General features: G+C 37.5%; 1 protein-coding gene across 1 annotated transcript in view; it reads right to left on the bottom strand.

Moving 5' to 3' along the window:
- The window catches only part of gbe1a (glucan (1,4-alpha-), branching enzyme 1a), a 158,884-nt gene that overhangs the window by 79,478 nt on the left and 60,387 nt on the right, over nucleotides 1-19,019 (bottom strand). The window contains exon 6 of the mRNA XM_016240088.1: nucleotides 13,290-13,542. Coding sequence (XP_016095574.1) covers nucleotides 13,290-13,542 — 253 coding nt within the window. The remainder of the gene's footprint in view (nucleotides 1-13,289; nucleotides 13,543-19,019) is intronic.

The raw sequence follows: 19,019 nt of genomic DNA, 5'->3' as shown, positions 1-19,019 counted from the left end.
CTAGCAAACCTTAATTTTTTTTGACCTCCGGTTCTTTTCAGCGTGGCTTCTTTATTCTTTATTTGCAACTACGCTAATTTGCGCTGTGCTTGGTATATTGTGTTGGTCGATATGTAAATTAGATGTTGTGTCTGTGTTCTTAAATTTGCGCGTTGTTAGTAAAATCACCCACAGAAATTTCCCCTTCCATCAGCCCTGTTTTGGAATTGCGCTCTTGCGCTAATTTGCCCCGTTTAGTAAAACTGGCCCTGAAACCTTACAGTAGTACTCAACACTAATTACTCACACTTTCAAAATTCATCTTCAGCTCTTGAATTAAAATGATAACAATTTAATTTTAAAGTACGGTCACCACAAAATCAGGCTTTAGCACCTCTTTTTACTTAGAGATTGTTCTGAGGTTAAATACAGATTTAAAATCATAATAAGAGATTAAATATTAGTAAATAAATATTAATATGAGAAATATTCAGATGTAACCTCCTTTGTAATCATTAACATTTTCATACATAATTGTAATTTAAAGGGCACCTATTATGCCCCTTTTTTACAAGATGTAATATTGGTCTTGGGTGTTTCCAGAATGTGTCTGTGAAGTTTCAGCCCAAAATACCCCACAGATAATTTATTATAACAGCTAGAAAATGTAATTTTTTGGGGGTGTGTCTAAAAAAAGAGCTGTTTTGGTGTGTATCACTTTAAATGCAAACGAGCTGCATATTCCCCATCTCCAGAAGAGGCCGTCATGTATACGTCTCTCTGCATTGCATATCTACAACAACAAACAGCCGGTAGAAGCAACATGACGGAGCAAGAGAACCAGTGTTCAGCTGTACATATGGGAAGTGTAGCGTCTTGACCACTCCAACACACAATATATATTTTGTTAGCTAGATTTCACAAATACTTTGTAACACCCCAGGACGCCGAACAAGACCCTGGTTTCATGGTAACCCGATACATTTACAACCTTGTGGAATGCGAGCCGGCTCTCATTCTGCTTTCTCCAGAAACAAGGGGTACAAATGCACAGGAGAAATGGACTGTTCTACTAATTAATTCATAGGAAAACCTTCTTTGAATGAACACCCATTTTCTTCAGGCCATTGTGTATATTATTAATATCTACAGTGGATCTAAAATATGAATAGTTAATTATAACTAGTTATGGTTAATTATTCATATTTCCCCATGAGCTGATTCGCTACAGAAGCTAAATGCACTGAAAGTGGGACGAAACAGTGCGATGTTACAGAGCTTGCGGCATGAACTACTCTGACAAGCACGGTGCTGATCAATTAAAATACTTCGATAACGTACGCACAAAAACGTGGTTAAAGGGTTAGTTCACCCAAAAATGAAAACGCTGTCATTAATTACTCACCCTCACGTCGTTTCAAACCCGTAAGACCTTCGTTCATCTTCGGAACACAATTTAAGATATTTTTGATGGAATCTGAGAGCTGTCTGACCCTGCATAGACAGTAACGCAACTGAAATGTTCCCAAGTCCAGAAACGTAGCAAGGAGATCTGTAAATTAATCCATGTGACCTCAGTGGTTCATCCGCAATTATACAAAGCTACGAGAATACTTTTTGTGCACAAAAGAAAATCCGGCGTGACACAGCTGACACAGAACAGCATTCGTTGTTTACGTCCAGCTGATATTCTCCAAAATGGCACCAGGGTGATGCGGAGGAGACGAATTGAAACGACATGAGGAGTGATTACAGCGTTTTCATTTTTGGGTGAACTAACCCTTTAAAATGCTAAGCACTATAACGACATAACATTCACAAAGGAGTCTAGCGTGATAAACGTATTTAAGTAGATTTTGAGGCGCATTACCTTGAAAAATGAAAGCAATCCACTGCGTCCTCAGCAGCTCAGATGTTGGGAGAAAATTAAGACTCTTATGTTCAGTCTTACATCCAAACACAGAGCACCGGGATTGCTTACGAGACATTGTTGATGTTACAGCTGCTCGAGAGCGGAGAAAATGAAAGACAGCATACAATCGCTGAGGGTGGAAACTATAGCAATGCAGGACTGTCAATCAACCCCCCTAGCCCAGCCCTATGCAATGTGATGTCACATTGCATAGAGAATCAGAACGGCATGCCAAGTGAGACTGATTTGGTTTATAGGGGATTAAAAAAAATGAAGTGGGTGGATTTTTATCATTGTAGGTTGGTTGTGTTCACACACTGCCAATACACATTTATGTCCAAACACCATGTTAAAGTCGATTTTGCATAATAGGTGCCCTTTAATTATAGATTTTTTTTCTCAGTAACTGTAACAGATAACGGTCAAATTTATTTTGTAATTAAATTACGTAACGCCATTACATTCAACTAGTTACTCCACAACTCCACTGTGTAATTGTTTATATTGTCGCAAAATGTATTACCACACAGCTGTGTAAATAAAATTGGATAAATATTATATCTGATTTTATCAACACACATACAGTAAACACATGTAAAGCGATAAATACTGTACTGTATAACAAATCTCAACTGCCTGTAATTATGTAACTATATTATCGCCCCACTCTTTATAAAGATTAAGATGGAGGAATTTGATGGAAGGTTTAGGATTCCGAACTTGTGGAGATTCTTCTTGACAGGTAAGCTAAACTCAGGTTATTACCACACATTTTCTCACATGCTGTTTACGATCAACCCCCAGATAAAACAGTAAGACATCGTGAGGATAAGAATGATCGTAAGGATGTGATAAGTGTAAGAGCCATTTGCAAAGGTTGTTTAAAAACATGCTTTAGTTTTCGTAATTTTGCTATCTGACACTAATAGTGCTGAAACAGCATACATTGCCTGAAGGTGAGTCACTTGTTATATTCCTTTAAGATGAACTCTCTCTATGTGTTTAAAGGAAGAGGAGAGAGTGAAAAAGGCAGAGACGAAGCAAAAGAGGTGAATCTCCTCTCAGCTTGTGTGTAAATCTCAGGCATCACGGTGGCCCCTTGTTCTACGTCTCTCTCTTCCCTTTAAAAAGTTCAATTTTCAGCCTGACTAGAAACACAAGCCCTGTAAGACAAGGCAATCTGTTCACCTGTTAGAGTACAAAGTACCTCCCAAATACGGCTTTATTTCTCACATCAATAATTGATTAAAGATAAAACCCTGGCACGCCGCCCTTGATGAGAGATAAGGTCTATCTCCTAAGTGGAGGTTTGCAGCGCTAGTACGGAGAGCGAGTGGGTGACAGAGTCGGAGCTTCCCTCCTGCCAGGCTCCCTGGGTGTTGAAGACATTGAGTAAAAGCCCTCGGTGTGATAAGTGAAGCCCCTGTGGGGCAGAGCAGAGTCGATGAGCTCCTACGGAGTCTTAGCTTACAGCCAGCACTGCTCTGTCATACTGCTAACACCTTCTGCCATCTCGGAGAATCAATAAGCTCCAGAGAAGAGTGACTCAGGGGCTCTGTTCCAAACCTTACACAGCTGCCTACCTTGGTAACATTTTTAGCCAAATCTAATGCTGTGTTCACTTCAAATTACATTTACTTTTAAGCAAATAAAATGTGTGAATGAGTTAAAGTTTCTACATTTCATGAATGGTTGCAGAGTGTAAAATATGGTAAATGCTAATATTGGTTTACATTGTTTCTTTATATACCATTTTTGGAAATAGAGTACACGGAACAGCAACAGCAACACCAACAAGAGATACCTGCAACTCCAGTTTAAATGAGATTAAACTAGACTAAAGTCTAGTTAAAACAGACATTTTTATTGAGGATAACCTTTGGAGTAAATTACAAAACACTTCACTAGGAGTAGGCGTGTGCGATATCACAATTTTCTGAGAGTGGACGATAAATTTACACTCCCAGGACACTGAACTTATTCGCAATCACAAAAATGCATTATTTGCATGTGCTTTAAAGCCTTGCCAGCTAAAAATGTAATTTGCATTTTGTTTTGACATGCACTTTTTCTGAGCGCGTACATCTGAAGTGCGCAAACACTAAAAAGTCTGCCAAACAGCGCCTGGTTTCTGGACTAAGTTATCTTTCACCTCTGATTGTGCTAATACTGTAAAAACACAAGATTAGCCTATAAAAACATTTGGTTATGTCTAGCGTGAAAGCAAACACCTGGGAGAATAAAGTATGCGTGAAGGTCTTAAAGTGACAGCAGACTAATAGTACTATGATGTCGATTGTCATTTAAGGGATAGTTCACCCAAAAATTTTAATTCTGTCATTATTTGCCCACTCTCATGTTGTCCCAAACCTGTATTAATTTATTTTTCTTTTGAACACGAAAGAAGATATTTTGAAGAATGTGGGTAACAAAACATGGGTAACAAACTGCTTGGTTACCCACATTCTTCAAAATAACTTTTACTGTATGTTCAACAGAAGAAATACACTCATTCAGGTTTAAAATAACTTGAGAGCAAGTAAATGATGATAGAATTTTCATTTTTGGGTGAACTATCTCTTTAATGTTAATAAAACAAAACACAAGAGAAAAATCACTCACTGCTCTTGACTGAAGAACTTTTAATATGGTTGCTTTATACAGTGAAGTGTATATAGTGTTTAACTTTTATATTTGTTCATTCAATTTCTTGATTACTATTGCTAAATTCCTGAAAAATAAAGCACTGCTTGTTTTATTTTATGAGTATTTGCAGGGGCGCCGCTAGCAATTTTGGGCCCTATGAAAGAATATGAGGTTGGGCCCCCTAACGCACCAACTACCGACTATATTGCCCAAAGTATTGGGACACCCCCTTCTAATGAACAGGTTTGACTACTTTAGTAATTTTCATGAGTACAAATCTTAATGTTTAAGCATACAATGATATTCTAGGGAATTGTGTGCTTCTAATTTTATACCAATAGATTGAACAGGACCCTTTTCTATTCTAACACAACAATGCCTCAAAAAAAGAAGATTTGCCTCAGATTTCAGGCTTTTGTTGGTGATCTCCAGAAAACTGTTGCTGAGTGACAAATTGGGCCTAAAACTGTCGTGATTACCTCCCATAAACTAAATACAATATAAACCAGCTTGGCCCAGTTTAAAAAAACAAATAAGACCAGCAGGGTATGTGTTGTGATTACATGTTTTGCACTTGTTACAGTGTCAAATTAGCTTAGCAACATGCTAAATTACCTAGTATGTATATGACTGACCATTAACACAGTATTGGTCTTTTTGCTACAACTAAATAACACAACACAAAACACACACCTGTGTTAAAAATCATTTCACCTGCAGATGCCTGTATTCGTAACAGGCTAGTTAGTGCATTTGCTATGCATAATTTGCTGGGGCCGGTTCCAGACACAGTAAAAGTCCTAGCATGGAAAGCTCTCACAGTGCACTTCAGTTAAGGACTTGACTGAATCAGAATTAAAATTCTGACGCTGCGTACCAACAGTTCTCTGTGCTCTCGCTCTCAGTAGATAGCACAGACCTTGCAGTGGATCTCAGCTTTATTAAAAGCTTCTTTGATGGGCAGTGTGTTAGCAGACAACAGACCAGAAAAAAGCCCACACTGCGTGATTCTGACGGATCATATGAGTCTCTTCCAAACTTCCCCTAACTCCCCACCAGTCTCTCTGGCCCCAAAACAACACTTCACAGGCAGAGGCAGACCCTTTGGGATTCAATTATAACCAGTTAAGTGAGAAGTGCTGGACTGCAACAGCATGTCTAATGGTTTGAACTCTACAACATCAAAATAGCTTCCAATTAGACTTCATAAATAAGCACAAATGCTCTGGAGCAAATTAGAGACACACAAATGCAAATGCATAAACATACACAGATGCTCAAATACAGTGCAAACTTGAAGGACACGAGCCACAGCTGGAAAACATATTTATGAGACAGCACTTCTGGATTCAAACCGAGACTCCTTAACAGCTCATAAACATTAACACTTGAAAGAAAATATCCACATAAACATCAGAAATTCGGTTTGGTCTGCTGAGTAAGGGTGTAAATGCAGTAAAGCCTGCAAATTTAAACCAAGATTAAAGCTGAGAATCCTTCCTCCCACCCTTATGTTTACTCAGCTGAGAGATGAATGATTACAAGTCATCTAGTTCATCTCAGAAGGGCCGAACAGCACTTTTGGTGCTGTCTAATAGATGGACGCAGCGGTGCTGTAACTTAGTATTTATAGAGCTGGGCTAGAAACCCAAAGGTTGTGGGTTCAAATCTTGCAAGGGCTGATTTATATACAATAATAAACAATACCAAAATCCATCCATATGTGAAAAAAATTGATTCGGTCAACAAAAAATACAGTTTGCTAATAATACATAATTAATGAGCAACTAGTTTAGATTAGTGAGCAACTAATAATAATACTATAAATTAAATTGAATTAAATATACTAAACTAATAAAAAAATAAAACTATACATTGACAGGTGAATACTGTGTACAGTTTTGTCCGCATTCCACCTGTGCTTATAATAATACAGAGTATACCTTCAGAGGGCCTTCTAAAGCGGCTGTGTCTAAATTTGTAATTAAATTTGAACTTCTCATTTAAATTCTTATTTTAAAAAGTAGCCTAAACTGTTCAGCTATTTCAAGGATCAAATGCATGCTCTGCTTTAAGTCCTACAATACTTTTTTAGTCATCCCAGATTGTGAGTGTCACATAAATCCACTGCCAAGTACACTGTTTGAACTAATGTGCTTTTGTTAGCTAACACTCCTGCAGAAGCCTGGCCTCCAGGGGCCCATGCGGACCACTATAAGTCTGTTCAGTTTCTTTGAGTTGAGTAAGCCTGCTAAGCTCAGTCAGCTGTTTCTAACTTTGTAGCTAAACTTTTAATGGGGCTGGTGAGTGTATATGTTTTGATTTACTGACACTGATTATCTTCCTTCACAACCAATAAGATACTGACTTGTTGTCTTTTTCTGGATTTACAAAAGCATCTCTCACGACATCAGCATCACTGAAAGTCTATCTTTTGGGCTGTCCTATTAATACTATAATAATAATAATAATAATAATAATAATAATAATAATAATAATAATAATAATAATAATAATAATAATAATAATAATAATAATAATAATAATAATAATAATAATAATAATAATAATAATAATAATAATAATAATAATAATAATAATAATAATAATAATAATAATAATAATAATAATAATAATAATAATAATAATAATAATAATAATAATAATAATAATAATAATAATAATAACAAAATCAATAATAATAATAATAAATTGCATTTAGTAGTGTTTTGGTTGCATTTATGAGACATAGATCATCTATACCTTATTTTAAAAGGAATTAATTTTTTTAATAAAAAACAAAACCAAAAAAACTGTGACTTCTCCAGATGTGCATGGGTCCTTCATTAAGGCAATTAAAATTTCATCAATACAAGACTTTTCGCCAGTGTGCCCTGCGGCATTCTTTCAGATCTTCAAAATTAAATTAAAAACAGTGTCAGAGTGAATGCAACAGCCAGTCCTTTTGTATATCAAACCTAATGAGGTCTATTTCCATTTGAGCATTTGCGCGCACACACACTCACACACACACACTATGTGCGAGCTGTCTACTGTACTTAGATATTAGCTGCACTGCCATACAGCGTCTTTTGTTTTGCTCCGCTAGCTTTGTCTCTAGAGGTTTTTTTTTTTAGTTCTTTGTACTTTTGTTTCAAATTCAGAATTGCATCGCTCGCACCTACCTAATGATGCCTGCTGCCTACGCATGAAAGGATTGAAAAGGTTTATGCCTTTTTAATTTTCATGGGATGAAACATTTGAGCAAAACTCAAAGGGTACGACTAATTCGCTTTCATAAAAAAAACACAATTCCTTCAGTCACTGTTCCGCACGGTCTGACTCGAGGCTGTTGTGACTGACTGCAAAAAACACAGATACCATCTTTCCAGCCATCACAGAGAGTGTCAATGGATTAAAAACAGAGCTCATCAAACATGTAATTAGACTGCAAACAACTCCAGACACAGTGTTAATTACACACAATTCCTTCAGTCACTGTTCCGCACGGTCTGACTCGAGGCTGTTGTGACTGACTGCAAAAAACACAGATACCATCTTTCCGGCCATCACAGAGAGTGTCAATGGATTAAAAACAGAGCTCATCAAACATGTAATTAGACTGCAAACAACTCCAGACACAGTGTTAATTACAGAGTGAAGTCTACTGCAGGACAGCTGCTAATACACGCTGACGGCCAGTCAGTACTAACAAAGCTGTCTTCTGAGATGAAATAAACAAGTGTGTATTACAGCATCTGTTGCAGAAGGTTCACTCTTTCAGTCTTCAGGCTTTGTTTTTCACGTCTTGTCATGTCTTTTATAGGGGTACATTGGTGCTGTTTCAAAAGAGCTGCTGAAGGGAGAACACCGAACGTTGTACTGATAGCATAAAGTTAAACATTATCATTTTGTGAGGTATTTGGAAATAAAGTTGAGAAATTGCATCACGTTGCCAGATATTTTGAGTTTTCTTAAGTATCTTTTTTTTTTTAATTCAACCATGTTCTACAAAAAATAGGGCCTACATAATTATTACGGAGTTTGATCAAAGCCACTTCATCTCACAAAACCAGTTCAATTGCAGTATTATTACAATATTACTTTTAATGTTGCGCATCTGCTATTCAAAAATGCACAATTTGCACGTCCGCAACAAAATTGTTTTTGAAATGTGATGTAATTTGCAGAAGAAGAAGAAGAAGAAAAAAAAGGAGGAGGAAGAAGAAGAACATTATTACAAACATATTTTAAAATAATGGTACAAAATCTTATTAATAATAATTATTATTATCAGTGTTGGTATGGTCAAGTAAAACTATTTAAAAAAAATATATATATATATAATAAATAAAATATATAAATATTAGATAAAAACAATCTTAAAAATGTAAATGAAATTAGAAATGTTAGCAAATAACTGTGATAAAATAAGTTTAAACTAAAGCACTAAAATCATTCAAACTAAAAGAGAAATCAATTAAAGCTAAATAAAAATCTATATGAAAACAAAAAACCCAAACTAAAATGAACTGAAGCTACAAAAATTAAAGCAAATTCAAAATATTTATATATACTATAATAGCATATAAATAATACTAAAATAACACTGATTATTATTAATATAGTTTTTATGTTCTTTTTTAATTATTACATTTCTTCTGAGTAATAAGGATTATACTCAGTTACGCACACTGGAATTTGTTCTAGATCTTTAGACGTGACATTATGCTGCTTTAGAAGCCTGTATAACCATTCTTTCATAGAAACTGTCATACAAAACACTGTCCTGCGTTCAGTTTTGGACATGGAGTGTATCAGATCAGGGGACGTCACGGCCGTTTACGGACCCACGCAACTGAGGCGTGTCTCCTGTGATTGGATTTTAATGGAAATGAGGGTGAGAGGGTCATCCTTCGGCTATTTCCGATGGGCCGTGTCAAATCCATAAGGATAGTCGAAGGAGATGGAGTCGACACAGTTATCATTTACAATCACCTTCAAAAGACGCAAACACCCGGGAAGAACGACGCTCATCACTGGTGAATCACTTCAAAACAAAATCAAAAAACTTTTACAGAAGCATTAGACACTTCATTCTCAGGCACTCTGAATTTATGCATGATGAAGAGATGCAAAGGAAAGAGAGAGAGAAGATTGTTAGAGGGAATTGACAGAGGTAAGGGGCGGATGAGACAGGCTCATTTACACCACAGAGACACCAACAACTGCAGCAGGCCACAGATGAAAGACTTTAAAGAAGAATCAATATATTACTGCCACTCCACCAATCCCTCATCAGTATCAAAAATAATTGGGGCTGAACGAAGAAAAAACAACAACAACAACATCAAAGCCTTCAATCAACAAAATAACAGATTAACAAATAAAACAGAATTAATAAATAAATTATTCACAATACAAAGCTTTGAAACTGTACTGTCTATTGTCCTTCTATGCCATCATTAAATGATCCTCGAATTTATCTATGTAAATAAACATGCACATTCTGATCAAGTTGCAAGGTGAAGTAAAATATCATCAAATTTAATATATTTTTAAAAAGCATTAAAAACAGCTTTTCAACAGAGTAATTAAACTCAAAAATCAAAGATAATTGAAGAGCGTCAAAACAATGGGTATAAATTAGCAGCTTATCAATTAGCTGCGATGGAAGTTAATTAAAAGCAAGATTAGAATAGACAGGCTGTTGTTTTCGAGTTTCATTCAAGAAACACCAAGCAGCCGCTGATTTGTTTTGTCTGAATAAACAATCTGAAACTTAATAACTATATATAATAACAATTGTGCAGGGTATAATGGCATTACATGATCTGAAAACCATCTGTACTTGTTCTTTTATCATTTTATTATGCTTTGCGTCATGCAGTTTCCTAGGTTTCAAGATATTTTTTCTACTTGAGCACAAGCCTAAGTCCCAGGCTTAATATTTGATGGCTAAGAGTACTTCCAAGAAATTGCACAAGAAAAAATGTGTTATTGAAAGTATAAAATTAAGCTTACATACATAAAAATGTTTGGGAAACCACAATGAAGCATGAAGCATTCAAAGTGTAAACACAATCTATTTACTATATTGTAAGTCGTTTATCTGTTAAAGTCAGTGTTGTTGTTGTTAACTAAACCATAAACAAAGTAAAACTACTAAAAAACGCTTTCGGTAATTGAAGTTGAAAATGTAAACAAATTTTAAATGCACAAATCAAAGCTGTATACAGTACACACACACACATATATATATATATATATATACATATTTATATATACACACACACAGGTGCAACTCATAAAATTTGAATATCGTGAAAAAAATGTAAGTACATTTTTTTTGTAACTTATTTCAAAAAGGGAAACTTTCATATATTCTAGATTCATCACATGTTAAGTAAAACATTTCAATTTTTTTTTTTTAATTTGTATGATTAGAGCTTACAGCTCATGAAAGTTAATAATCCAGTATTTCTAAATATTAGAATACTTCCTAAGATCAATCAAAAAATGGATTTGCAAAACAGAAAAGATAGAGTTCTTTAAAGTATGTATGTTCATTTATGCACTCAATACTTGGTCGGGGCACAAATGACAGCATCAGTGTGGCATGGAAGCAATCAGCCTGTGGCACTGCTGAGGCACTATTGAGCCTTCAGCTCATCTGTATTACTGGACCTTATTGGACCAAAAAAACAGCACACAGAATCTCTTGATTTGCAACGATTTTTATCATGAAAAGCGTTATACAAATAAACCTGAATTTAATTGAATTATTGTTGAATCGACGGTTTCTCATCTTTCTCTTGAAAATATCCCATAGATTCCATATGGGGTTCAGGTCAGGCATGTTGGCTGGCCAATCAAGCACAGTAATATCATGGTCAAAAAAACACTTGGAAGTGGTTTTGGCACTGTGGACAGGTGCTAAGTCCTACTGGAAAAGGAAATCAGCATCTCCATAAAGCTTGTCAGCTGCATTGACTTTGGACTTGATAAAACACAATGGACCAACACCAGCAGACGTCACGGCACCCCAAATCATCACTGACTTTGGAAAATTCACACTGGACTTGGAAGTGAAGTGGCTTGGTAGCCCTTTTTCTGAAGACGTCTGAGCGTGGTGGCTCTTGATGCACTGACTCCAACTTCAGTCCACTCCTTGTGAAGCTCTCCCAAGTGTTTGAATCGGTTTTGCTTGACAGTATTCTCAAGCTTGCAGCCATCCCTGTTGCTTGTGCACCTTATCCAACCCATTTTCTTCCTTCCAGTCAACTTTGCTTTTAATATGCTTTGATACAGCACTATGTGAACAGTCACCTCTTTCAGTAATGACCTTCTGTGACTTACCTTCTTTGTGGAGGGTGTCAATGATTGTCTTCTGGACCATTGCCAAGTCAGCAGTCTTCCCCATTATTGTGGTTTCAAAGAACAAGAGATACCCGGAATTTGTACTGTAGGGATGGTCATTTAATGAAACTCAAATGTAAATATTCTAATACTTTAAGATACAGTATTTTTGACTTTCATGAACTATAAGCTCTAATCATCAAAATTAAAACAAAAAAACTTTTGAAATGTTTTACTTTACATGTAATGAATCTAGAATATATGAAAGTTTCACTTTTTGAAATGTTGCAAAAAAATCTTTCACGATAGCACCTGTATGTGTATATATATATATATATATATATATATATATACATAGATTGTGCTCTTAAATTTACTTACCACTTGCAGAATGTGCAAAATGTTAATAATTGAAACAAAATAAGAGGGATCATGAAAATTGCATGTTTTTTTATTTAGTACTGTCCTGAATAAACCATTTCACATAATAGATGTTTACATATACTCCACAAGACAAAATAATAACAATTTATAAAAATGACCCCATTCAGAAGTTTACATACCCTTGAATCTTAATACTATGTGTAATTTCCTGGAGAACAGTGTGTGTGTGTGTGTGTGTGTGTATGTATGTATGTATGTATGTATGTATATATATATGTATGTATATATACACACACACACACACACACACGCACACAGAGATAAAATGACAAAAGTCCATACTGAAATTACTTAAACTAAAATTAAAATGGAAACTGAAAATACAAAAGAGAGGGAACAAAAGGCATACGGCCAGAATCAATAACAAAGATATGACCAAAAATCAATGTTCATTCGCAGAGGTAACCGCCAGACAGGACTATCATTTTGGTGGGTGAGGCATGACTCCTCAGATTCAAACAACAATGATGTGAAATCCCATTACAGAAGAGGGCAACGGAGGGCAGCACTGAGACCTCTAATGGATCAGTGCTGAGAGGTGGCGTAAGGAGAGCCTGTCATCTCAGAGATGAAGAGAGGGGAGAAGAAAGACGAGGGACGGGAGAAATTTCTTAAGGTTTTTATTGTGAGTATAAGGCGACCCGAATTGAACATTTACCAAAAAAGCTTGTTTACAAACCGTGAAGTGTCATATGCGAGGTATGCCATGCTTGCCCAGTAATCAAAGTGGATCACAAGTGAATGGCTGTGATGGCTCAAGAAACACCGTAGTACCTCTTAGACGTCTTAAGATGCCATTAAGATCCATTAGTGGTCCATTAGCAAGTAAAAGCTTGTGGACAAATCAAGGGCTGTTTGATATTCACAAATGAGAATTAATTGAAGAGGACAAGAGTTGGGAATGAGAGCAGAATGTATTCAGCTTGCATATTTCTTAGCCGTGGTTCACCTGGAGTAATTGAAGAGTCGACTGCCCCAGAGCGAGTGGTTTCCTCTGGAGCATCCGTGAAAGAAGCAGGAGTCGGTCCCGTCGAAGTAGTTCAGCCCATCTTCTGTGTTGCTGGAGGCATGACTGTGGACCATGTCCAGAAGAACCGTGATGCCCATGGAGTGTGCAGCATCAACCAGATGCTTCAGATCACCAGGAGTGCCGAAGCGGCTGAGGGAAAGAGAATGTGTGGTTTTTGTAGTGAATTGGTGTGCTGTTTGTGGGGTTTATGGTTATGAGGTGGTGTAAGCTAGCTGATAAAGATCTTTAGTGGTAAACCTAAAGGTTCTAGGTTAAAAGTTCACAAAGGTTGAACCAGGATCATTACAATTGGCCCTTGTGCAAAACACTTAACTAGATTACTCCACGGGGATTATCCATGCAACTGTATGTTGCTCGGGATAAAAAGGTCAACTGATTAACTAATTAGCAGCTAATTATAAAATTCTACTGTCCACATGCTATGACATTTACCTTTGATTGAAAATCTCAGAAATAATATAAAGGAGACATCATTCAGGACTGAGAAACAAACACCATTTCTTATAATAATAATAATAATAAAAAAATTAATAAAAAAAATGAAAATGTAATTCAGTTAATTAATATAAATGTTAAATTAATATAAATTTAGTTAGTTCATATAAATGTAATGATGGTAATTACATCATTACAATAGCATTATGCATTTTGTTACAATCAGTTGCATTTAATAAAAATAAATATATTCAATTAGTGAAATATATTACAATATTTATGTTTTTTTTATTTTAAAAATAATATTTTATTCAAATTTGTTAATGTTGTAAACTACTAGTATGCTGTATATTACTTATATTACTTAACATTTACAAACAGTAAGTTTGGATTGTTGAAAGTTTTTAAAAGTAGTCTCTTATGCTAACACAATAAATATTATTACAATTTAAAATGACTTAAAGGGGTCATATGATGCTTTTTTAAAGATCATTATTTTGTGTATTTGGTGTAACAGAATATGTTGACATGCTTTAATGTTCAAAAAACACATTATTTTTCAAATACTGTACATTATTGTAAGTCCTCTATGCCCCGCCTCTCTCAAACACTTCGTTTTCTACAAAGTCCCTCCTTCCGACAAGCGCAGTCTGCTCTGATTGGCCAGCTGACCCAGTGCATTGTGATTGGCCGAACACCGCAAGCACTCGTCAGAAATGTAACGCCCCTTACCATAATCGCGAGCTTCATCTTTCAAAATAAATGTAAAGACAGAGACCGAATTGGGAACAGAGTCTTGTGACACAGTGATGAATATGTGTTTGCAGTACACAAGCCACGGTTAAGACAGCTGACTCCACTGTGATGTGAGTTCCCCCCTCTCCCCCTCCCTCTCCCTCTCTCTCTCTATAGCATTGTAAAGATTACATTAATATGAATGCATTCGTGAGAACGATTGTGTGTGTGAATTAATTCTACCTGGCAGCGTCTCTCTACTAGTAGTGAAGCTGTGGAATTTAGTTATTAAGAAATAAATGCTTGAACTTTTCAGTTTCTAAGCTATTTTATTGAGAAATCACAGAACAGTGTTGACAATACATTTCCGCGCTGAATGATTCTGTGCGTGTGATGTACGCCCTACTGTCTGTAGCCTATGTGTGTGTGTTACAGTGCAGCAGCACATTAGATTAGAACGGCGATTAATTTACCTGTGCAATAAGCTGTTTAAAACGTGCATGCTCCCGTTCAATTTCAAGCATCCAGTAATATAATCACACATGTCTTGTGGAGCACTTCCAGAATATGCATTTATTTGCCATTTGAACTGTTTGGAAATGGAGCATAAATGAGGAAGTCCTTCAAAGATTTCTTATCCTGTTACACCCTATAGGACCAGCGACTAGTCGACGTCAAGCTTAAAGCGTCATGGCAGAGCACTGAAGTCGACTAGTCGGTACAACCCCTAATATACACTGAACAAAATTATAAACGCAACACTTTTGTTTTTGCCCCCATTTTTCATGAGCTAAACTCAAAGATCTAAGACTTTTTCTATGTACACAAAAGGCCTATTTCTCTAAAATATTGTTCGACGAGTACCTACAGACCCGGGAGGGGAGGCACGGTTCGCCCTGCCGGCTGGAGGCAGTATTAGGACATAATTGCATCGCAACCGACTGCTCCACCGGGGGGGACCCCGCATACCCCCTAGTTGCACCACCATTGAGGGTGGTGAGGGAGGAGGAACCAGCAGATCGGTTTTCGGCAGTAAAAGTTGCCGTCCATGACCTGGTGAGCTCCTCATGCACCTCCGGGAAGAAAGGCACCGAGGCAGGGTGCTGAGAACCAGCGCGAGCCACACCGAGAAACCAATCGTTCAGCCTCAAGGGTTCGGGACGCGGTGGAGATTTCCACTCGAGCCCTACCCACTCGGCGGCCTGGGAAAGCATAGCCGACATCTCCGGATCCGATTCAGACCTTGCCACTGCCCTGGAGGGAGGCAGCGCAGCCGAATCTTCCTCACCAGAGAGCTCTCCCTCCGATGCAGTGATCGACAACGGACATCGGTCGTCGGGAGGAGCACCAAAGGATACCGCTGGTACGCTCTTTCAAGAGGGGCCAGCGCGTTCCTTTGGCCTCTCAACTGGATCTGAAGCGCTAGAGGAGTGGTGGGCCCCCGAGGGTTGGTTCCCTGAGGAGTTTGCAACCACTGTAACCCTCAAACCACCCCATGCTACTGCCGAAAGTAGTCCTCGCCCAGCAGCCGCCAGGACGAGCACTAGATTGCGGCAGAGGGAACATGACTCATCCCTGAATGCCACCTCAGCGTGCTTCATGCACAAACATGTGAGGCAGCGATCGTGACCACCACCTGGCGCCAGGTAACGACCGCATCCAGAAACGCACGGATGAAACGGCATCTTTAAAAAGATGCATCCGTGGAGCTCTTTTAGAGAAATTGCTCTTTCAGGGAAATGCTCTTTTAGTGCTGAGGCGCACAGGGGAAATGGCCGCTTGCAGCTTAACAGGGGGTAGTGCAGCCTGGAGTGCACAACCCACTTGACACAGGAACGACCACCGCTGAAGCGCTGTCCGCCAACACCAGACGCTTCCAACAGCGCGTTGAACTTGTAGCTCACTGAAGACACTTGGATGGAGCAGAACGATGTTGTTGCTCGGCACCGAAGTGAAAAGCTGGTATGCATTGCACCGGCTGCCTTTTTATGCTCATATAAGTAATTGCATGCCAACGTGCATTGGCTCATTTAGTTACATTCGAAGTAGATTGGTCTCTCGAAGCGAGATCCCAATTCGTCAGTCACAACGTGACTCGTAGTAACCGACTGAAAGGGAACTTGATTTTTGCCAGCATAATTCTCAAGTTATGGCATCTACTACTAACTAACTAACTGCTAAAGCTAATTAAACCACAGCTAAATAAGCCGTCTCCTACAGAATAAAAAAGGGAGTGGATTCTGATGCAATGGTAAAACCGCAAAACAAACACTCACTCCAAACTCCCAGCATGCCCAGAAGCGCTATATCTACTCCGCGGGGTTAAACGATATCAGGACAAAGAACAAGTAAAGTGAGAAGAGAGCTAATGATATTCCAAGTCACCTCCCTTTTTCGCTCCCTCCACCCGGCAGAAAGAGGAATAGGTCTTAAATGTGTATGAGTGATCAATCATGAGTGAAATTACTCTGTATACATTGCACTTTATCTGGACTGGTCCACCAGTACCGACCGCCTCAGCCAGCCAAAGCCAAATAAAGATTCCCAATGACTCTGTCATATCTTATTAGGTTGAGGGAGTTGCTCACTCCCCACATTCAAAGATGCAATTTTCTTTCATGAGAGTTTATTTATTTTGGAGACCCAATTCAGTTTTTTACTATTGTTATTTATCGGAGCTTTCTTCTATTTGGGGATTAGCGGCAAATGTGTTTACAGTAAGATTACTGCCCTTGACAGAGGACCTCATCCTGATTTAAAGACTGGAATTACTGCTGCATGGGCTGAGAGACAACCCCACCAAACCCTGAGCTCTAAAGGAAAATGAAAAGCATTTAGATACTGTCACACGCTGAGTCTACCAGACCTTGTGGATATAACGCTAATAAATAAAATGTGACCAGGGCACGGCATGCTAATGGGTTTTGGTGAAGGCGAAGTGCATGTACTTGCCATATCCAGAACAACTAGATCTGAATTCCTGAGGTGAATATAATTTCCTTCGGGACGAATGTGTTAACCTTCGTTCTTAAATATACAATACATAACCAACCTCCTTGGTGACTTTAAGTCTGTAAGTGATCCGACAGCTTCAAGAGGGAAATGCAAACGTGTCCTGTACAGCAGCGGTCATGTTTTATTCTATAGCTTTGACTATGTTTTGAGGATGATGGCATCAAGAGACAAATTAATTTGCACAAAATACTGAGTTTGACTGAATGCACAATGACAAAAGATATGGGATGATTTTGCCTCCTTCAGAAAAGTTAAGAAGTCCATTTATGTTATTATCCACAGCACTGGTCAGAACAGACTAACCATTCAATATTACACATCTTTTAATATTAAATAAATGGAGCTATCCTGGGAGTAAGAAGATTTAGATAAATTGATCATTTCTATTGGTATTTTATGGACACTTAAAACTAAATGTTTAACAGAATTAATAGGTTGTTGTTCTATCTGAATTGTTCCATTCTTTTTAATAATTGTGTGTTTCAATTAGTCTTGGACAGAGAACTGAGGTGAAACAGTAATTACTAAAAAGCTTTTTTCCATTTCAATTCACTCAATCTTGCTCCACGGTGTCCCCAACAAAGGTTATTTTGACATTTTTATGAGTCACAATACCACAAGGCCAATACCAGGATTCAATAACACCAAATCAAACTGCTGTGAGTCCAGGCAAACTTAAACTTATTATCCCCCTCCTTTAACAGGTATGACTAAAGCATTTGTCATAGCTGATATTCAAATAAGTTATCTTTAAATCCTACGCAGGTGCTTTGAGCACCAAAATATAATACATTATTAATAGTTCATGACGTATGTTCAGCATATCAAAGGGAAAGGTACTGTTAGTGCCATAAAACTTATTTACAAACTCTTAAGGCAGCAAATCAGAATATTAGAACGTGGCACTGAAAACTGGAAAATAGCTGCTCAGAAATATTGAATGAAAATGGCTGCTTAAAATACATTAAAACATCAATCAGTTACTTAAAATTTTAACAATGCTTCACAATATTACTGTTTTAATGACATTTTCCAAATATCTTCTTTTGTGAAAGTCATACAGAGAGTCTGTTAAAACATGAGGGTGAGTAAATAATGACAGAAGTTTCATTCTAGGATAATCTAATTACTTTATAAATACAAGTGATTGTCAAGAACAACATTTTTTTGGATATATATGTGTTGTCACTTGCATATCTTGCAGTAATTGTGACTGTACCCGAGAGAGTTACCATTGTTTGCTCTCTCACAGCATAGTGCTAAATAAGCTAGAGTTGCCTTCCTTTGCTTCGGTGATACTTGCATTTAACTCCTTTCGTTTGTCAATCACTTTTTCATGTGGATGTTGATTAAATCATAGTACAAAGGATGCTTTTGTGTCCCGCTCATCTGACTCAGTTCTTCCTCCGTCGCAAAGTCTCTTATCAATGGATTTAAACATCAGACCTGTCAAGCAACAATTTA

The sequence above is a fragment of the Sinocyclocheilus grahami genome, unplaced genomic scaffold, assembly GCF_001515645.1.
Source record: "Sinocyclocheilus grahami isolate Dianchi unplaced genomic scaffold, SAMN03320097.WGS_v1.1 scaffold581.1, whole genome shotgun sequence".
Lineage (NCBI taxonomy): Eukaryota > Metazoa > Chordata > Actinopteri > Cypriniformes > Cyprinidae > Sinocyclocheilus > Sinocyclocheilus grahami.
The sequence above is the reverse complement of the archived record's forward strand: the minus strand, read 5'-3'. Positions and strand labels throughout refer to the sequence as shown.